General features: G+C 37.7%; 1 protein-coding gene across 7 annotated transcripts; it reads left to right on the forward strand.

Moving 5' to 3' along the window:
- Positions 1-2,603: 2,603 nt before the first annotated feature.
- Positions 2,604-16,571, forward strand: LOC127508770 (uncharacterized). Of its 7 annotated transcripts, none has more exons than XM_051887136.1 (17): positions 2,604-2,638; positions 2,996-3,057; positions 3,630-3,767; positions 6,270-6,462; positions 8,026-8,094; positions 8,208-8,282; positions 8,652-8,717; positions 8,809-8,880; positions 9,024-9,089; positions 9,176-9,247; positions 9,401-9,439; positions 9,528-9,596; positions 9,725-9,790; positions 10,559-10,664; positions 15,182-15,280; positions 15,905-15,949; positions 16,044-16,571. In XM_051887136.1, the coding sequence occupies exons 4-17, from the start codon at positions 6,343-6,345 to the stop codon at positions 16,286-16,288; spliced, it is 1,209 nt and encodes a 402-aa protein (XP_051743096.1). In that variant the 5' UTR covers positions 2,604-2,638; positions 2,996-3,057; positions 3,630-3,767; positions 6,270-6,342; the 3' UTR covers positions 16,289-16,571. The 7 variants fall into 7 exon arrangements, with proteins under 7 accessions (XP_051743096.1, XP_051743100.1, XP_051743095.1 ...); XM_051887135.1 differs by having other exon boundaries at positions 2,613-2,638; positions 2,955-3,057; XM_051887137.1 differs by lacking the exon at positions 2,604-2,638 and having other exon boundaries at positions 2,957-3,057; positions 3,633-3,767.
- The last annotated feature ends 6,185 nt before the right edge of the window (positions 16,572-22,756 follow it).

Genomic DNA, 22,756 nt, shown 5'->3' on the forward strand with positions numbered 1-22,756 from the left:
TGTCCATCGGTTTACGGTGGAAGTGTGGCTTACTTTGATTTTCATTTATTTCTGTTTATGAGATTTATTTATTTTGTTTTTGGTTTCTTTCAGGAGCTGGGGTCCCACAGGAAAAAGATCTTTTGTGGTGGTGCTGCTGCTTCAACGTTTGCCGTGTGACACTTCTGAAGTGTACGAGTGTGTGATCTGAGTTCACGGTGGGGTGTGTGTGGAAGTGTGCTTTTGGATAACAAGCGCTGGTGATCACTCTGGTGGGTAAGCTCAGCCCTGTAATTAAGTATATATTTTGTGTTGTTTATTTGGAAGTTGTCTAAATTGGTTTTGTTTAACATCTTTTCTTTGGTTGTTTCTTTTTGTTGTTTGTAACCTTGTCTGTCATTGGATCTTTTAACAGTGAGGATATTTTCTTTTTGTTAAGTTTGTTTTTGTAATTTCCCAGATAGCACACATACATCTGCAAGATGTCTGTTAAAGATCACTTCATCTGGAAAACATCTGCTGTTTACAAACATCTGATAGACATCTTTTAGATGTCAGTTTTACATACATTCTAAATCATAAACATCTTAAAGACATCTTCTAAACGTCTATTTGACATCTGACAGGAAACGTCCAATAGACGTATTGCAGATGAGCAAACACTCTAAAAAATACATCTTCCAGACGTAAACACACACCTCAAATAGACGTCTCCGAGATGTACGTGTGCTATCAGGGTTGGTATAAATTGAGTTTGATTTTTGTGTGCAGTTTTTGTCTTATGTAATTGGTTTTGTGTATTTGTTTTGAGTTGTCACTGGAGAGAGAGCTGCCATGAATGGCACCATATCATTGAAGCTATTTTAAGTGATTTTTCTATCTTGAATTCAAGTTGTGAATAAATTTTGTACTTTTGATATGATGCCCACATTTCCTGGCTAAATTTTTTTGTAAGAGAATCGAACCTGTGTGACCTAAAAACAAACTTTGGTGTTTATTTCTATTCCCTGGGTGAAACCCTCCCAGGTGGCGTAGTCGAATTTTCTACAAGTAGATGAACTTGGGCTTGTGTGTGTTAACCTGTACCGCTCCACGCCACACACACATGGATAAAAAGTACCCCATGCCCACGGTTAACTACTAAGAACTACTATATACAGGTTCATAATTAACGTGAATGATGCATAATGTATAGTTAATTCTAAGGTAAAGGTCATGGTAACCCACTAGTAATGACTAGAGTATTACCAAATCCTTCAGAAGGAATCACTAATTATTTGGATCAGTATTCTAAAGTGAAAAACATGATAACTCTCTAGTAACTACTGAAGTCATTGTAAACTTTTGATGTTTTTGTACAGTTTTGTACAGTAATTCCTTCTGATGTATTTGGTAACACTTAAGTAATTACTAGTGGGTTAAAAGTACCCCAGTGGATAAAAAGTACCCCATGCCCACGGTTAAATATACTGCTGGATCTTTAATGTCTGTCTGTGCTCGGATACAAATCGGAATGGCTAGGGGTTTTTCCATGCCCTCCCGATCTCAGACATGGAGATCAGGAAGGAATGGAAAAGGTTATGGGAACTGCAGCCTGCCAGAAGCGTGTCCCAAAAACACCAGCAGCTCCGCATACACAGCAGCCAGAGGAGTGCTCACTGCCAGACGCGATGATGTCAAACACGGGAGACATCGTCATCCAACAACTCATCCTCATCAGCCCGGGGGAGCTGAGAGAGAATACAACTCTCTCAAATTTCCCAACGAGCTCACCTGCAAGCCCCATGATTGCAGCCACCGTTTTGCCTCAGCACAAATGGGGCCAGAATCACCAGACACAGATGCGGACACCTCTTCCCTTGAGAAGAGTGCCGAACGAGAACGGAGCGTCCTGATAAGGAGACGCTCACAGTAAATAACAGAAAAACACACAGACAGCGCCCTCAAGCACTGCCTATGCGCGCTCCTCTCCAGACAGGAAACACCCAGAAATGTGTATATCAAGTGTCAAAACCCTGGGACACGGATGAACACACTCTCTTGAAACGGTTGTAATGCTATTGGAGTGGTTTGATACTTAGCTTTCGGACATCGGTTCACGAGTGACGTTCCCCAAAGCGGTCAACGGAGAGTTGAAGTTCCCTTCGAAAGTGAACAACCGAATCAAGCCCAGTTTTGTGTGTGTGTGTGTGTGTGTGTGTGTGTTGGTTTTTGTGGTTTACGAGGACTTTTGACCTGAATATGCACCAGCATTACGGGGACATTTGGGTTTATGAGGACAGAGGCCATGTCCTTGTAATTCCGGCAGTGTAGATGCCTTTTTCTAAGTCCCAGAAGCACCCTCTCCAATTTTCGCGGCATGTCCTTATATACCACAAAAACCTGATTTTATACCATACACTGTGTATCCTCTGTGTAAGAGAGTGCGCCCCTGTAGCCGGGTCCTGGTACTGCACCTGCGTCATCGAAAATTTGCATTTTTCACGCAAGTGTAAGTTTTGAGGCCTGTGATTGGTCAGATCGGTACCGGTAGGCGGGAAATCACGAAAACAAGATGGCGCCGATGGGCGGAGCCTAATTTCGCTGCATACGCAATGAACAACAAGCGAGTTAAACAAGATGGCGCCGGTGGGCGGAGCTTCATTCCGATGGATCTTAGGTATGTATAACAAGCGAGTAGTAGAAAATACTGATTATTTAAGTATTATTGCTTGTAATTTATCAATTGTTAGTGAAATATGAATGAATAGTGATCCTCAATTAAACATATTCCTTAAATGCCATATAATTTAGTATGAAAATAACTTTAAAGCTGTTTTTTCATGACTTATACCGACAGCTCGTTAGCATATTTGTGATTAATGTAAATATGCCTACACATTAACTCGCGAGCTTATATTACAGATTTGTAATATTTATATATTTTTAAATCTTATTTATATGTTCACGCATACGTTTATCCGTATGGTAATCAGAGGTGTAGTCAAGCGTCACATTCATTTCCTGTTTGGACCAGACAGAAACCCTGCACGTGAGAAACCACCTGTGGACCTGATGAAAGCAACTATTATTTGAATGGTAAGTTAAACGGCTGTTTAATCGCTTCTCTAATAGCTTGTGGGTCCGTTTGGGTTGTTTATAGTAGTTTTGTAAGCTTTTCGCAGCTCGTTTTACAGTTAGAAAGCAGCTAGCGCGCGATGCTAACGGCGTTAGCGGATTTACAGTGATTGTGATTCTGTTTACAGACTGTCAGGAGGGAATCAGCGATGCTTGTCAGTTTTAACTGTTTTTTGATTGTAACTGCTACTTTGCAGATTGCATAAAATAGTTTAGCCATCATTATAACGCATTGTCATCATGACTACAGTCTGAGGGGGAGGGGTTTCATATAGTATAGTGTCTTGACCTGCTACTGTAAATATTACTACAGTTCTGCTTAGTTTAAAGCCATTAGGAACTAAAGAGATCAAAGATGTGCTCTAATTACTCCTGGCTGTGACAAAACATGTTCTATACTAATCTTTTGAGCTGTCAGTCTTATGTATGTATGTATAATATATATATATACATATATATATATATAAATAAATATATATATATATATAAATAAATAATATGAAAATTGAAATGTTATTTTTTTTCTGTAACAGCAGAGCAGACACATCAGATCATGGCTGAAGTGAAACGGCGAAGGAGAAAGCCCAAGCCACTGGAGGAGGCCATACAATTTTCAGTTCAGAATAAAGACAAAGATGGGCTCGAGGGCAGATTTATCAATGATTTTAAAGGTGAGTTCAGTGTTTTAATGTTAAAGTGAAACTGTTTATCAAAGCTGTATCAGGTACTTTATTATTAAAGGTAGTATTAAAGGTTAAATGTTACTCAAAGTAATAGGGCTGCACAATTTTGGGAAAAAATGACAATACAATATTTTTAATTTGAGATATATATATATATATATATATATATATAGCAGTATGAAAGCACAGAAATTGAATAATCAACTGTAAAATAACACTACATAGTCTTTACAGTATATGGTATATGTCGAACATCACATGACCAAACCGGAAAACTGGTCTCATTGCATCCGCGTATCAGAGAAAGTGTTAACAGCAGTGTGAACTGACGGCATATCTGTGGACTTTTAAGGTAATCAGCGAAACTACCTAGTTCACATTGTTATAGGTGTTTCATTCTATTAAATATCTAAACGTTAGTGTTAAGAAGAAAAATGAAAAAAGCTTTTAAATATCAATTTGCATAAGTGGGGGACATCAGTTATGCTCATCTTTGCTCGCTCCTTTTAAGTTATCTGGAATAAAACGGAATTTTTTCATGAAGCACATACAAAAGACCTAAACCGGAAGCGATCTGATCTGTTTTACAGAATGCGGAAGTTAGATTGCGCATAACCCCTATAAATTAAACATAATCATTGTTAAAGCTAAAAATGATTATTTCTTTGTATTTAAGATAAGATTTACACATACATTTTCTCTCTGTGTTATTGACCTTCACTAAAGACATATGTGACCGTGTTTACGAGGATACTCACTGAGACCAAAATTTTGTGTGTATGCATCTGTTCAAGCACAAATAGATGGGAATGAGAATGGAATTGTGTTCGCGTGCATCTGTGTGAACACAGAAAAAAGAGCACAAGTTCAGAATTTAGCGCTTGAATGGTTTAAAATTGCTTGATTGTTTAAACTGGCAGGACTTAAAGACACATGCAAATGAAAAACTCTAACTGTATGATAGTTAAACGTTGTAATTAATCCAAGAATCATGTGTGTTTCGAACCATGGGGCCTGGTCTGTACGGATCACAAATCAACTATAATCCTTATGACTTACTTGACATCGGATACTCACATCATGATACTGATGCTATATTGTGCAGCCCTATAAGGTACTGTTCATGGCTTTTATGCATCACGCATCATGCGTGTTCATTACAGCATGTCAGGTTGTGTGTAGTTTACACCTGTTTTATGAGGACAACGTTTTATGAGGACATCATGAGAACATGTTCTTAATGTTTGACTTGACTGAAGAATCTCAGTGTGTTGTTAGCTGGACAAAACCCTTGTTTACAAGGACGCTAATGATTACAGGGACACTGGGATGCACCAATATGTAATATTAGGATTGATATAAATGATAATCAGATAATAAATTTGATAATAAATTGATAAATTTGTAATGTTTGTGAAAGGCTGCATTTTTTTTTAAACCTTGGAGGACTAAGGACATTTTTAAATATATCTCTGATTGTGTTTGTCTGAAAGAAGATAGTCATATACGCCTAGGATGGCTTGAGTTTGAGTAAATCATGGGACAACTTTCATTTTTGGGTGAACTAACCCTTTAAGGTCCCCTAAACCTTATTTCCACATTTGAGCTGAACAGTTTTAAGAATGGTAAGGAACAGTTCGTTATATTTCCACTTGAGCCTAGACTACAAACCATTCTCAGTCTGGAATTCTCATGATGGTTAAAGAGAATGGTTTGCCAGTCAGTGGAGAAGCTCTAGACAGTGAGGCATTATTTTCACTTCAATTTATGTGCATTGGTATACTTTTAAAGAAAGTTATTTAGAAGTAATTTGCAGTGATGATTTTACTTCTCTGTTGTTGTTTAGGGAGAGGTGTGTTTAGTTGTATCGAGTTTGATAAGGGAGAGTTCCTGCTTGAATACAGAGGAGACCTCATAAGCAAAGAAGAATGTGAGCGGAGGCAAAGAATATATCACAATGCCCTCAAAGTTTTCATGTTTGAATTTCGCTACAATGGAAAACTCTGGTATGTACAAGGTTTTGATGTGTGTTTATTTACATTACATGATTCAAAATGTATAAGTGTACTGGACAATTCAATGATTATTTGCGGCACAGTTTAGTGCATGTTTTGGTATAATTATCAGTTATGTATTATCAAAGCTTGGTAATGGCCATTACATCACAATGAATATGATATTTGATGGTCCTAGGTTTTCAGTACTGATATTCTTTTAACGTCTAACAGGATATTTTACTGGACTGTAATACTTGTAACCCTTTAAGGAAATAGTTTTATTTTAAGTCCAAATTTAGTTTTAAGTTTATTTATTTATTTATTTTTGTATTATTGTTGTTGTTTTTTTTTAAATGCATCTTAAACATCTTTAGTTTGATTTTTGAATAACTGAACCAGTTTCTCACCATTAGTATAGCCATAGAGACTGGCATGGTGTAAAACAGGAATAAGTAGGAATCCATTATTGAATGTTTAACTGTCATTTGTTTAGTGTTGATGCTGCCCGAGATGATGGTTCCCTCGGGCGACTTGTAAACGATGACCATATTAACCCAAACAGCAAGATGAAGACAATACGTGTGGATGGAAAACCTCACCTATGCTTATTTGCCACAAGAAGCATCAATCCTGGTGAAGAGATCACTTATGATTATGGTGATTCTGAGTGGCCTTGGCGATGCATGGTATGTAAACCTTTACAGTAACAACTTTTATTTGTTTTAAAGGTTAAAATATTAAAGGTTAAATGTTACCCAAGGTAATTTTCATGGCTTTTATGTATCACATTACATGCATGTTCATTACATTATGTCAGGTTGTGTGTAGTTTACACCTGTTTTATGAGGACACTGTTTTATCAGGACATCCAAAGAAGGTGTTCTTCATGTATGACTTGACCAAAGAATCTCAGTGTGTTGTTAGTTGGACAAAACCCTTGTTTATTAGAATCAATACTGATAACCAATAATTCACAACGCCTTGTGGCCAATACCAGTACCGAAAACTTAACTTTTAATCTAACAAGCACAATTATATTTAATCATAATAGAGGTAGGTAAAAACAATTGTCATACGGAAGCAAACATGGAGAACATTAAAGTAAGTGATTATGCATTTATTTATAGTGTGATCTGCTGTGGAACCCAGCGAAATTATGCGCAGGCAAAATGAAAAATAAAGACACGAATGAGAGAGCAGTGTTGTGAAACTATTATGATACAAGCCCTCATGTTTTGCTTGTAAGCATTACAGTGACAGCTTCTGACAAATCACTGCCCTTCTACTGACTACCTGTCACAACTTGCGTGATAACATTGGATATGTAAAATCTTTAAATTGACTCCATCAGCGTAGAATTATGAATGTTGAGTGATGTAAAAGTCGCATGAATTTCAATACGACTGTTCAGACTGCGGTCACATTGCAAAACATCCAATCTGTATTAGCTATAGTACCACATATGGAAATGGCACAAATCGGAATTGAAAAGATCAGATTTCTTTGTTTTGTTTGTGCTGTTCACACTGTCATGAGAAAAACAGATATGAGTCACACGTGAGCAAAAAAAAAAAAAAAAATTGGGGTTTGAACCACATTACCTGCAGTCTGAACATAGCCTTAGAAACAGATTGTTTGCCACAGATATGTCACTGAATTATGACTGCACAAGCAAAAAGGGAGTCACTTATTGTACGACTATCATAGGCGCAATGTCTTGTAACCACTAACACTCTCGTACATACAAATTCTTGATATCAGGGTGCCGTCCAAATGTAACTAGTTACCAGTGTCTCCATAGTTACTAGCGTCCTTGTAAACAAGGGTTTTGTCCAACTAACAACACACTGAGATTCTTCAGTCAAGTCAAACATTAAGATGATGTTCTCATGATGTCCTCATAAAACGTTGTCCTCATAAAACAGGTGTAAACTACACACAACCTGACATACTGTAATGAACATGCATGTAATGTGATTCATAAAAGCCATGACCATTACCTTAAGTAACATTTAAAAATGTAAATATTGATTTGAAATGGAACTACTTTGTAATCTTGTATATTATCTCAAATCAATATTTCATGTGCACATATTTTATTAAGGGACCCTGATTATCCTGTTCATGTTTATTTTGAATTAATTACTGGCTGACTGTACTTTGTTCCTATGATGTATTTCATATATAATGAAGGTTTATAACTCTTAGGTGAAGTGATTCTGTATGTAAACTTTATTTCTAATTTTCAGGTAACCCGTAAGACCCAGTTGTCCTCAAGCAGTGAAGATTGTGCTGCTCTTACTGTTGGACTAGACAAGGTAAGTGAGAGCTGTGCTGTAACAAAATGAGCAAATATAGCAAGGATGTTAATGAGATCTAGGCTGTTAACTTATTTAGACCAGTGTTTTATGTCTAATTTTGTGTTTTGTAGACTCTCAATGAGGTTGATTCCTCCACTATCGAAATGAATACTCTGTCCCAGTCAGAATTCAGTGGTGTACAGAAGGTATTGCTTCTTCTTTTTGGAACTCAAATGTTATGACCAAATATATTTAAAGGGTTTTAATTAATGCATGATTGTAAACTTGTGTCACCCTGTTTTAAATGTGCAAGTCACTACTGTAACCCATTAATTACTTTGCTTACTGTGGTTTAAAATGTGCCATCATATCTGAATTTGTTCTGGTATTTTTATCCTTCTTTTGCTCAAGTATTTCATTGATAACGTGAAATTGATTTAATTACATGTTTTCAGTTGACAGTGATCAGTCAGTGTTAATGGAGTCAAGTATCAGTGCTGATTCATTTGGATAATCTCTGAATCCTTTGTCTGTAGTAGAATGTTTTATATTTTCTTTCTTTCCTATGATTGCAGGTGATGCCTGAGAAGGAACAATTACCAATGGAGGATCAAGGATGTGCTGAGAAGGTTGCAGAGAAGGTAATCAGAAGATGATTGCATAATTTTAGAAAAGGCTAGTGTAGTAAGAAATCTTCTCCACATCGTACTTGATTTTTCATGATGTTTTCAGATGTCACCTGTCAAAGAGCACTTGGTAAATGAGGAGAAGAGCTCTTGTGCACCCACTGAAGTTATCTGTGAGGTATTTGCATGTTTCAGTTAAACTATTTACAGCATTTCCCATTAATTACATTTACTCTGGCTGCCCGACACAGTCCAATCTGTCCCACCACCGTTTGAATAAACTGAATAAACTTTAAAATATTTTTTTCTTCTTGCTTTTAGGATACCACTGGGAAGGACCAATTATCATTGGAGGATCAAGTATATGCTGAGGGTGTTGTGGAGAAGGTAGTGAGAAGAGCATTGCATAATTTTTGAAAATGCTAGTGTACTAAGAAATCCACATCGTCCTTCATTTTTCATGATGTTTTCAGATGTCACCTGTCAAAGAGCACTTGGTAAATGAGGAGAAGAGCTTTTGTGCCCCCACTGAAGGAGTTAATGAGGTATTTGCATGTTTTAAACTATTTACACAGTGTTTCCCAATAAATCATATTTACTCTGGCTGCCTGACACAGTCCAATCTGCCCCATCACCATTTGAACTGAATACACTTAAAATATTTTTTTCCCCCTTGCTTTCCGGATAACACTGAGAAGGACCAATTACCAATAGAGGATCAAGTCTGTGTTCAGAAGGTAGTAAGAAGAGCATTGCATCATATTAGTAAATGCTAGTGTTGTAAGAAATCTTCTCCACATCGTCCTTGATTTTTCATGTTTTCAGATGTCACCTATCAAAGAGCACTTGGTAAATGAGAAGAGCTTTTGTGCCCCCACTGAAGTTATCTGTGAGGTATTTGCATGTTTCAGTTAAACTATTTACAGCATTTCCCATTAATTACATTTACTCTGGCTGCCCGACACAGTCCAATCTGTCTCTCCACCTTTTTAACTGAATTAACGTTTTCCTCTTGCTTTCAGGATGCCACTGAGAACGACCTATTATCATTGGAGGATCAAGTCTGTGTTGATAAGAATGTGGAGAAGGTAATAAAAAGTGCATTGCATAATTTTAGAAAATGCTAGTGTAGTAAGATACATTTACTCTGGCTGCCCGACAGTCTAATCTGTCCTGCCTCAGTTTGTGACCGAATGAACCAAAAATATTTTTACACTTTTCACGATAACATAAATTGTCTTTGACCTTGTGTTCTGTACCATTGCTTTGGCAAAGCATCTGTCAAACGAACAAAATTCAAAGTACAATATGTGTTAGTGCGCTTAGCAAATTGCAAAATTGCAGAAGGCTGTGATTTAATTAAGCAAATATAAAGTCTGTTGCTCTCCAAGTTTTAAATTGAAAAGCACACTTTGTTCACGCAATCAACTTGTGATCCTGTTTCGTCAGGTGTGTGCGCTGCACGAAAACAATGCGCAAGTTCTTTCCCATCTTGCGCCTAAATGGTTTGAAATCACATTAAATTACAAATGCCGGAAACATTAAATGGAACCGAAATGCACCGAAGTGTTTTATCAAATCCCTGGTTCTTGGAAATATGGAACCGTTTTTTTGATACCCAACCCTAGTTTTTAGTAAGATTAAACAAGGTTTAAATAAAGATTTGTGTTACAATATATCAACTGGTAACCTTTAAGCTCTGTGACACAAATGTTCTTTAATGATTGTAAGTGGGCTTTTTTTTTTTTTTTTTTTTTTAAAAGATACGACCAAAAATGTTTAAATATATAAAACAATACAATAACATATGATATTGAATGATAAACAATCACTGTTTTTGTTGTTATTCTTCATAGGTCTGCAAGCACGATGTGGTTACTTCAGCGATATCAAGCATGGACAAATGTGCTGAATGTGTGGGACCTGTTGCGGCACTAAAGTGGTTTGGACTGAGGTGTAAATGTTAGTATGATGTCTGTTCTGTTTTTGCAGCATGACAAATCTTCACAATTTGTTTAGTTATGCTGTGAATTCAGCTAATTCACAAATATAAATTGTATAACTGTTGAAGTACATCATAATCAGATTATTGTTTATGGCCATGGGCCGTATTCACACAACATTTTAAAGGGATAGTTCACCCAAAAATGAAAATTTGATGTTTATCTGCTTACCCCCAGGGCATCCAAGATGTAGGTGACTTTGTTTCTTCAGTAGAACACAAATGATGATTTTTACCTCCAACCGTTACGTTCTGTCAGTCATATAATGCATGGCAATGGGAACTTCGTCTATAAGAGTAAATAAAACATGGACAGACAAATCCAAATTAAACCCTGCAGCTCGTGACGACACATTGATGTCCTAAGACACAAAACGATCGTTTTATGTGAGAAACCGAACATTTTTGACCTCTAAAACACCACTATGTCCAACTGCCTTGAGCATCTGGTGTGTGAGGTCTGAAAACGCGCTCTGATGACGGAAGTGATCTCTCGCGCGTATACTTCAATGAGTGTGAGCGATCACTTCCGGCATCAGTGCATTCAGACCTCACACACCGGATGCTCAAGGCAGTTGGACATAGTGGTGTATTAGAGGTAAAAAATGATATAAATACTGTTCGGTTTCTCACACAAACTGATCGTTTCGTGTCTTAGGACATCAATGTGTCGTCACAAGCCACAGGGTTTAATTTGGATTTGTCTGTGCATGTTTTTTTTTTTTTTTTTTTTTTACTCTTATAGATGGAATTGCCATGCATTATATGACTGACAGACCACAACGGTTGGAGTTAAAAATCATCATTTGTGTTCTACTGAAGAAACAAAGTCAGCTACATCTTGGATGCCCTGGAGGTAAGCAGATAAACATCAAATTTTCATTTTGGGGTGAACTATCCCTTTAAGGCTAAAAGTAGCTCCTAACTTCACAAATCATTTTAGCGCTAAAACTAGCTCCTAAATCTGTGAAACGTTAGGAGTAATCCAGAGGACTTCTAAGTCACTAAGACCAAATCACAAACAATCCTAATGGCCGTTGCTGCCAATCCGCCTCAGCAATCCACCCAAAGACACTGTACACTATTGAGGCGATAGTGATAGAGCCTTGGCTGCTGAACTTTTTCTTCATAAATACAATACATATTTTGATCTATAGATTTGAATCTATGATAAAATGGCAAAAATAAATCTGTAATAAATTAAATAATGTCCGATTTATCTGTGGCAGTTGTTTTCACAAGTTCACAAATGATTGAATAGAGTAAAAAAAAAAAAATTAGCTTGCATATTTGGCATGCTGTCCAATGGGATCGAGAACTCCGAGCTTGGAATTTATTTAGCCTAAACCCAGAGATCTCTCGTATCCCCAGCCAAGAGTGAGGAATGGGGTGGCGGAGGGATGCAGAAAACTGTCGAGGTAACTAGGTGAGGCGGCTTTCGTCTGTGTATACCTCCTCTCGAGCTGATTAGATAGACCGTTTGAATGAGCTCCTCCAAAATTTTGTTTATAAAACATAATTTGTCGCTTGAATTCTGCATTATGTTGAGACGCAGACGTGTAAGCGGCTGACAATTAGCTGAACATATACCAGTTTAATTAGTGACACTTAGCCTTTATTTGTACATGGCAACATGATGGCTCATTCTACAATATTTCTGTGATTAAATCGCTCCTCCCCCATCACCCAATCACTGTGAGCATAGTTAGTAAGCATGTTGACATCCATAGCAAGGAGGTCAACCCCGCCCTTACTCTTAGCTTAAGACTTATGTCTGTTGCTTAGTAAAAGTTTGTCTCAGCAGCTTTTATGAGAAAACTCTTAACATTTACTGCTATTTAGAAGTCGTAGTGGTAAGATAAAATCTTTGTGAATATTGCCCCAGATGTGTAAAACCATTAATAAGAACAGGGGGTAATATTGTTTGTGTAATTTTAGGCATAGAATCTCATGTTAATGGCTGATTTCTCTCATAGAAAACAGTCCTCATGGGTAAGAGAATGTTTGATTCTGTTTTTTTTTTTCTTCTTTAGTTTTATGAATTACCATACTTTTCTTGTTAATTAAATTAATCATAAATATCTCAACAATAGGAAGTAAGTTCAGAGGAAGATTCGCTGTCAAATGAGGAATACATACCACAGTCTGAGTCAGACAATCAGTCAGACAGTTCAGATGAACTGACAACAAGACCAGCAAGATATGATCAGGCTAAACACCTCTTAGATATACAGGGAGCTGCATCCTCTAAGTTTAGTGAACCTCTGAGATCAGACGTAACCCCCCTGAATTTATCTCAGGGCAAAGGAAAACAAACCTTAAAGGCCAGGGAAGCAGCTTGTGTGTATGAAAAGTCTGACTTGCTTTGTCATGAGGAGCAGTTGACTGATGTCGAGACAGACAGTGAACCAGGCGGTTCTGGTGAATGCCACCTTCCCAGAAATGTGGTTATGCAGTCACCCCGATCACACAACGGAGAGGAGAGTAGTGAGAAGATTTTGAATGCAAATAGGGCGGCAGCATTGAGAGAGGAAGGGAGGGAAAGCAGCATGGCTGAAGCAGATCAGTGTGTGCAATCAGCAAAAATTTCTTGTTCTTTAAATAGTAAGAACTACTGTTACATCTGCGGGAAACCTCAGTCCAAGTTAGCGCGCCATTTGAAAACCCACATGGATGAAGTTGAAGTTGGGCAGGCTTTGTCACTCCCTGTGCACTCGAAAGAACGTAAAGCAATGCTGCAGAAACTCAGGAACAAGGGCAACTATCAGCATAACACAGATGTTTTACAGTGTGGAGAGGGGGCTCTTAAAATAAAACGGGCACCAAAAAGACAGTGTGATTCCAAACAGTTTGTGCATTGCATGTACTGCAAAGGGATGTTCGTACGGACAGATCTATGGCGTCATTTGAGAAAATGTCCCTCAAAACCAGTGTCTGACAGTGAAAACCAAGGGAGAACCAGGGTTTTGGGTCTTGCAACTATGGCAGAGTCTTCATTCAGTCAGCAGATCATGCAAGGAGTTTGGAAGCTCTTAAGTGTGATGAAGCAGGATGACATCTCTGCTGTTGTCAAAAATGACCTGAGTATTCTTCAGCTTGCACAGTCTTTCTTTAACAAACATGGGCATGACCCTACCAAGTTTGAGTACATTCGACAAAAACTGCGTGAAATTGGAAGATTGTTGTTGACGTTGCGTAGAGAGTTTTCTATATACAGTCTTGAAGAAGCTGTGAAACCTGCCAATTTTCATAGACTCATTCGAGCGGTCCAGAGGGTGTCTGGCTATGATGACGAGAGTCACTACTACCAATGCCCCAGCCTTGCACTGAAACTGGGGCATTCGCTGAATAAGATCTGTGAAATCATTCACTGCCGAGCACTGATGTCTGAGGACAAAGAACTCATCACGTCAACAGAGACCTTTAAAAAGCTCTATTCCTCAAAGTGGTCTGAGATGATCTCGCACACTGCTTTGGTCACACTGAATGAGGCGAAATTCAACAAGCCTTCAACGCTGCCTTTTACTCAAGATGTACAGTGCCTGCATCGGTTCCTTGAGAAGACTGCACATGATGCATTTCAGAAATTAAAAGAGACTGAATCACCTCAAAGCTATGCAGAACTAGCCAAAGCGGCACTCACCAAAATCATTGTGTTCAATCGTAGACGCGCAGGAGAGGTCTCGAAAATGCCGCTCAAAGCCTTCAAAGAAAGGGACAGCACTTCTCTTCATGATGATGTTGCCTTGGGCCTGAGCAGGTTTGAGCAGAAACTCTGCCGCCATTTTAGCCGAGTTGAGATCAGGGGGAAAAGGGGAAGAAAAGTTGCCATTCTTCTCACACCGGATGTGGTTGATGCTCTGCTGCTGCTGGTCAGCAAGAGAAGTGAATGTGGAGTGCTGGACACAAATGAATTTCTGTTCGCTAGACCAAACTGCCAAAGTCACTACAGAGGCCAGGACTCTCTCAGGGCCTACGCAAGTGAATGTGGAGCTCAGAATCCAGAGTTTCTAAGATCAACTCATCTGCGTAAACACGTGGCTACTCTCTCCCAAATCCTAAACCTGAAAAACAATGAATTAGATCAGGTCGCTGATTTCTTAGGACATGATATCCGCGTCCATCGCGACTATTACAGGCTGCCAGAAGCCACTACTCAGCTGGCTAAAATTTCAAAATTACTCTTAGCCATGGAAAAGGGATGTCTTCCTAATCTTCAAGGCAAATCGCTTGATGACATTGAGATCGAAGGTATGTTCATCCTAGTGAAGGCAGTACAGTGGATCTTTTACACTCATGGGGAGGTTTAAGGAAACTGATTATAAAGAGTTACGAGAAATTATTTGATGCGCCATTCATCCTGCAGTATGCTGTAGGGTGTAGTCTAATTTGGAATGTTTCATAAATGACTTCTGAATATGGGTTAAACAGGAGTAAGTTGTTCTTGTGTTATAAATATTTTTTTTTTACTTTTAAGATGAGATCAGTATGACGGATTCTGATGCCAGTGATCCTGATGAAAGCGATTCTGAGGATGATGCTCCTGCTGGAGCTGCTGGCGTCTCCAGTAATGCTGGTATGTCAACTAACTAAGTTTATCTTTATGAACATGTTTATTATTTTAATCCATAATTGTATTAGATTGTTACCATGAATAAAATGCATATATACAATTTTATGTTGTGCATACATATTTAGTTCTAAAGGACCCTTTTCATTCCCACAGTTATCAAAATTGCTAATTTACTAAAATTTAAAATTTCTCATGTTTAAAGTCCCCCTGTAGTCAATAATTTTAGCATATTGGCTGTTGGGTCTCATATATCACTATAAAAGTTTACTCAACTATGATGACTTATGTTTCTGAGAACCCTGGAAATGTGAAAATTGTCCATTAGGGATGCGTCAATTTCTGGCCGATACCAATAAGTTGATCACTTTCATGTTGGCCAAAAACTGATAAATGACAGATGAACCTAAGTTTTAAAAGAAGATATTTAACAGTTTGATAACATTTCATCTCCAGAATAATATTTTGAATATGCTGTTTAAAATATTATTTTTAGATATCAGGTGTATAAACAGTTCTAATTTTTAGATGCATGCCTTATTTTTTATGCATGACTTAATTTTTAGATTATGCAAGGAGGTTTGAGTTACATCTGAGTTTCCTGATCAATATATAACTGATTTCTTGCAGATGTTCAGAAGATGCCCATTGAGAAAGTCACTGAAGTTTCTCAAGGTACCTGAGGTTTAAATTAGAATACGACCATCATTGTAAGTACATGAGGTCTCATATAGTTAGAGCTTACTGAAGTATGTATTCTTCTGTACAGAGAATAAGAGTGAGGCAGAAAACCCACGGAAAGGACAAAAAGTGTACTGGTCAAATGCTGAAGTTACAGCTGTAATGAAACATTTTAAGGCACACATAACCAAAGGAAAACTGGCCACACTGACTGAATGCAAGCAGTGTAAGACCGCCGAGGAGCCGGTTTTGGGAAAGCGCAGTGCACAAAACATTAGAGATTTTGTAAGAAATCGAGGAATTAGCGTGAAAAGAAAAGCTCAAAATAAGTGATGTTACATCATGTGTCACTTTTGATACCGTACTATTAAGATTTTTACTTTGGTTGTTGGTTTTGTTATTTTCATTCTGTAGAGTAAAAATTGATGTACGGTAAGAGTTCATACTAAGACTTCTCTATAGAAAATCTAGAAGTTTATCTGTTCTTTAAAGGGAAAGTTTGTCAAAAAATGACAATTCTGTCTTCATTTCTTCACCCTCATGTTGTTTTAAACCTAACTGTTTGACTTTCTATTTTCAGTGGAACACATATGGAGATGTTTAGCAGAATGTTAGGCCAGCCTCAGCCTTGACACCATTGACATTCATTGCACTGTTTTTTTTCTATACAGTGAATGTGAAGAGTGTCAAAGCTGAGGCTGGCCTAATATTCTGCTTAACATCTCCATATGTGTTCCACTGAAAATAAAAAGTGAAACGGGTAGGTTTAAAACAACATGAGGGTGGGGGTAAACATTCCCTTATAAAGTTTCTCTATACATTGTAGCATTCATTGATTGTTCAATGAGTTCATCACGCTGCCTGTTTAATGACATATTCAAAACCATACTTGTATGGTTAAAGCTGAAGAAAGAAAAAAAAACCTAAATGTCTGTTATTATCATTTCTAATTAAAGTTCTTCTTAAACCTCTTCCTTGTAATGTTGTTAATGCAGTTGTGTATTGTTTAAGATCAGGTACTCTTTAATCACCTCAGTCTTGCTAATACGCCATATCGTCAGGTTTGTGTGTTGTGTGTGTGGTCATGTACCATTAAACGCATTGGTCCCTGTAATGTTGGAGTATGTCAGTTGTGTATTGTATTGAGGATCCGGTACTCTTTAATCACCTCAGTCTTGCTAATACACCATGTCGTCAGGTTTGTGTGTTGTGTGTGGTCATGTACCATTAAACACATTGGTCCCTGTAATGTTGGAGTATGTCAGTTGTGTGTTGTTTAAGATCCGGTACTCTTTAATCACCTCAGTCTTGCTAATACACCATGTCGTCAGGTTTGTGTGTTGTGTGTGGTCATGTACCATTAAACACATTGGTCCCTGTAATGTTGGAGTATATCAGTTGTGTATTGTATTGAGGATCCGGTACTCTTTAATCACCTCAGTCTTGCTAATACACCATGTCGTCAGGTTTGTGTGTTGTGTGTGGTCATGTACCATTAAACACATTGGTCCCTGTAATGTTGGAGTATATCAGTTGTGTATTGTATTGAGGATCCGGTACTCTTTAATCACCTCAGTCTTGCTAATACACCATGTCGTCAGGTTTGTGTGTTGTGTGTGTGGTCATGTACCATTAAACACATTGGTCCCTGTAATGTTGGAGTATGTCAGTTGTGTGTTGTGTTTAAGATCCGGTACTCTTTAATCACCTCAGTCTTGCTAATACACCATATCGTCAGGTTTGTGTGTTGTATATGGTCATGTACCTGTAAAACACACTGGTCCCTGTAATCCAGAGAAATGACATGTTTTGTGTATTGTAAAATAGGTGTCCTCATAAATCAGGTCGTACCCAAAAATCACAATTATGTCATAGGCGGGAACATTTTTGGATGGGCGGGAATGTCCTTGTATACCACTGAAATATCATGTTGTCATATTTTCCGTTCTGTTGTGTGTAGACAAACTTTAAAGCCAGATTTGTGATCTGCAGATCAAAACAAAATTTTTGATAGTTTTATCATCACTGTAGGGCATCGGGAAAGGTGTGTCCCCCTAAACCACAATCCTACTGGTTTGAGCATCAAAGTCCTTCTATACCACAAAAACCAGTATGTGTGTGTGTGTGTTTGTGTGTGTATACAGATAATGTAGAAAAAGTCACAAAATGTTTTTCCACTGAGATGAAGGGAACCTTTTTTTTCTTTTTTTTTAACTGAGGAAAAGTAGATTGGGGTCATATTGATTATGATTGAATATGATTAAATTTGTTGAATGTTCACCGGTACCCATCTCCTCCTTCCCTTATCAACAAATCATGTTACATTGGTGCGGAAACCCAGGAGAAAAGAGGAGGCGGGAACTGGCGAACATTCAACACACTTTAATAACAAACGAACACAAAAGAGAAGTAAAGTCAGCAGCCCATCACAGACAACTGCTGCATTCAAAAAAACAAAACAACATAAATAGTCCAGGCCTGGTCATCTCTTGTTCAGATACATGGTCAGCGCAGAGACCAGGGGCCCGTACCATGAAGCTGGATTAGCTGGCTAGCCAGGTAAGTTTCAGATTAGTTTGCGCCAATCCTGGGTTTTAGGTACCATGAAAGTAACTTGCCTTTTAGCTGTGTTCATCGCCATGGTAACTTACGCTCCACTGCTAACCTTTATATATGATTTGTATAATTATATGATCTATATTTTTCATTAATCCATTACACACACGCATGTTTAGTTTAACAGTTTTTATTAAGCATTTAGTTTCAATGAATATTAATATATATCGTATGTAATATAAATAAGGTGTAAATATACTACATTTAAATATGACTACAAGTGACCTTGTATGTTTGAGTCTCTATTGCTATATTATCAACTATATAAACTAACTTCACAACTTTCACTTGCACTGAGAGAGAAAGATAATTTCTTTTATTTGCCCTCTTTCACAGACAAGAATTTTCCATTAGTGTAAATACTGTAGCGTTCTCAGGCAATAACGAGGTGTGCTATTGAAAAGGGGTGTTTAGTTGGGCTGTTGTAGGCCACAACCCACGCCGTACACACCCCGACTTGAACAGAGAACCGCACTTGGAACAGGGAGGCACCGCTTTCCCTCACACACACACCAGTGGTGGAGCCTCTTCGCATATTTTACCCGAACATTTAATAACAGGTAATGCAGTTAATGATAACAGTTCCCAACACAAAAATGAATAGACTAAAACATAAACATTAAACTCCTTGTCATCTGCAACACAATAACATTTAGAACATGTCACACTACGTTTAAATTCTTAATTTTCAGCAAAAGAGTTTTGAATTGTGCTGGCTCTCTCGCGAGAAGTGAATCAGTTTATCTCTGTTGCAAGGCATGTGATTGGCTGTTTGCCACCGATGTCACGGATTCATGTGCACGCGCTCCACAAACTCAGGATCAAAGCCTGAGGTGACACAGAAAGTTGGTGATCAGCATCATGGTACCAACAAAGCCGGATTGGAGTGGAGTTTGGTTTTGTCAACTCGAAACTAATCTTATAACCCTGAGGTTGTTCAACTACCATCATGGTAGTTCCATCACGGGCCCCAGGTGACGCTCATGATCAATCATGACACCAGTCTCATGTAAGGAAACTACACAACTAATTGTCATCACAAAAGTATACATGCATGCAAAATAGAATTTAAAAGAAATTTGTATCTATCCTTTACTGATAGAAGGGCATAGGTCATTTAAGTTTACAATGCATTCTTTAAATAATATTTAGCTTGAAAGTCAATGTCACACTAATCATGTGTTTTGTTCTATTCCGTTTTTGTAGGAGCCCTGTTAATCATGCTATATTATTGTTAACAACAAAGCATTTCTTTTCAGAACAGAACTATTCATTCATGACTATTGTCATGGGTTTCAATCAAAATGCTTTCATTTTCTCTGAAAGCAAACAATGTCAGCAGCACCAATAAGAATGATTCATTCTCAAGGAAGCAAATGTCTCCAGATAAACATCTCCAGACAGAACAGGAGAAACAAGCTCATGAAAATGTGTTTGTTAACTCAAGTAAACACCTTTAAATACCATCGTACTCCACTGACTCATAATCTGTTCATGTCTTAACACAGATGGATCTTCATCCAGTGAATTTGGATCATAACAAATAAATTACCAGGGGCCTGTACCCAGGGTTGGACAAAAATACCAAATACCTTAAATTTAAGTGTATTAAAATAAACGGTAACACTTTAGAATACTGATCCTTCATTTATGATTAACTACACAGGAACAAATGAATAATGCATTTTTAACACTCTAGTAACTACTATTAACTAACAATAAACTCTGGTTAATGAATTAGTGAGTAATAGCGCTCAGTTGAAGGTAGTAGTTCACTATTAGCTAATCAGTAACTACTGTTTCTTCATACCTCCTAGAGAACTACTCAGAACTACTATATACAGGTTCATAATTAACGTGAATGATGCATAATGTATAGTTAATTCTAAAGTAAAGGTCATGGTAACCCACTAGTAATGACTAGAGTATTACCAAATCCTTCAGAAGGAATCACTAATTATTTGGATCAGTATTCTAAAGTGAAAAACATGATAACGCTCTAGTAACTACTGAAGTCATTGTAAACTTTTGATGTTTTTGTACAGTTTTGTACAGTAATTGCTTCTGATGTATTTGGTAACACTTAAGTAATTACTAGTGGGTTACCATGATCTTCACTTTACAATACTGATCCAAATAAGTAGTAGTTCCTTTAGAAGGATGTAGTAACTCTTGAGTTATTACTATCCAATACTTTACAAAAACATCAAAAGTTTACAATGACTTCAGTAGTTACTAGAGAGTTATCATGTTTTTCACTTTAGAATACTGATCCAAATAATTAGTAATTCCTTCTGAAGGATTTGGTAATACTCTAGTCATTACTAGTGGGTTACCATGACCTTTACTTTAGAATTAATTATACATTATGCATCATTCATGTTAATTATGAACCTGTATATAGTAGTTCTTAGTAGTTCTCTGGGAGGTATGAAACAAAACAGTAGTTACTGATTAGCTAATAGTAAACTACTACCTTCATCTGAGCACTATTACTTACTAATTCATTAATCAGAGTTTCTTGTTAGTTAATAGTAGTAACTAGAGTGTTAATAACGCATTACTCATTTGTATCCTGTGTATTGCATGAAATTTCTTCGCAAACCTTCCATCAATTGGCCTGCTTGATCTATCCCTTCACCATTACACGGAGTAAGTTGATTAAGTTAACAATGTTACACTTCACACCTGGTTACACTTCGAGCAGACAGGCTCTTCTTGTCTGACAAAGTTTTTATTTTGTGAATATATATTTAAACATTATAAAAACATTATAAAATTTTTTGTTGTTGTTTGAGGTCTTTTGAAGTGCCTCTTGTTATTGCATAATGCCACATACATTTGCAATAATGCGCATAAGTTGCCACTAAAAGACAAGACTTCAATAATCCAAATGTATAAAATAATATACTTGAGGAACAGGAGTTGTGTGAGTGATGATGTTTGTTTCACATCACTTTTGTGCTCTAGTACCAGGCCTTCATTTATGTGTCAAAATTTTCAGATTTATGTTGGAATTATTGATCTTATCTGCCAATTTCTATAAAAATGCTCTCTATTGCAGTCACACTGTCAGGGTTCAGACAGAGAACTCAAACACAAGGTACAGGAAATAAGGTTTATTCTGTTTGATAACAAACTCAGAAAGTAGTTGGTGGACGCAGATCTGGAGAACTGAGGAAAAGGCTTGCGAAACACAGGAAAAACTTCTCTTGTCACAGACAGTGAACCTGAACTCGCAGCAGACAGGTAGTAGCGAGCGGACAGCCCCAGTTGAGACACACAGCAGCTCGGAACGAGTCCCGACAGGAACAGGCAGGCAGCAGGTCACAGCTGCCTGAGCTGTGTTAAAGAACATAAAGTGAGAAAGACCCTAACCAGATACAGGCTGAGTGATCATAGCCTAGCTGTAGGGAGAGGACGGCACAGGCAGAGATGGCAGCCGCGAGAGCAGAGACTGTGATCACTGTGCTCTCAGAGAGAGGTGGAGACAGAGGAACACTTTCTGCTGCACTGTGATCACTATCTCAACATTCGATCAGACTATTTCACTAAATTCCAACTACTAGAACCAAATTTTATGGAATATTCAAATACAGATAAAATAAATCATATTCTGGGAGAAAGTATATATATATATATATATTGTGTTTATTATTTTATTTATGCTGTTGTGAACAACAGTTAAGATGGCATTCCAGGGACCAGTTTACGACAGGGCCCCTCTCTAACTGCTGGTGTGTAAGAAGATTCATTCCTAAGATTTAGGCAAGGACTGCCATATAAATTCCTTCAGGACCCCCTGGATGGAGCAGCAGTGACTGAAATAAAGAGAGGCCACAGAGATCTATCTAAATCCATTCATACCTATGTTTGGAGGCCTTAGATTGATCGAAACTGCATCACATCCACTCCATCTTCATGCAAAGCACAGTTTATGTTAATGGTTACTCACTGTTAAAACAACAGGTCATGGGACAATCCTGTTAACAGATAAACAAATGCATGGACGATGATTTAACCATTTCATATTGTGTTTGGTGTCTATCTGTTCCCTACGATGCCTTTAATCATTTGAAAGAAGTTTGGTAAAGAAATAATGCATGGGTAAATGGTAAAGACACTGTACTTTATGCTATGCAAATGAGTTCCACACTAGGGTGGGCAACACCGGGGTTGCTTCAG

This window comes from Ctenopharyngodon idella, chromosome 3 (genome assembly GCF_019924925.1).
Source record: "Ctenopharyngodon idella isolate HZGC_01 chromosome 3, HZGC01, whole genome shotgun sequence".
NCBI lineage: Eukaryota > Metazoa > Chordata > Actinopteri > Cypriniformes > Xenocyprididae > Ctenopharyngodon > Ctenopharyngodon idella.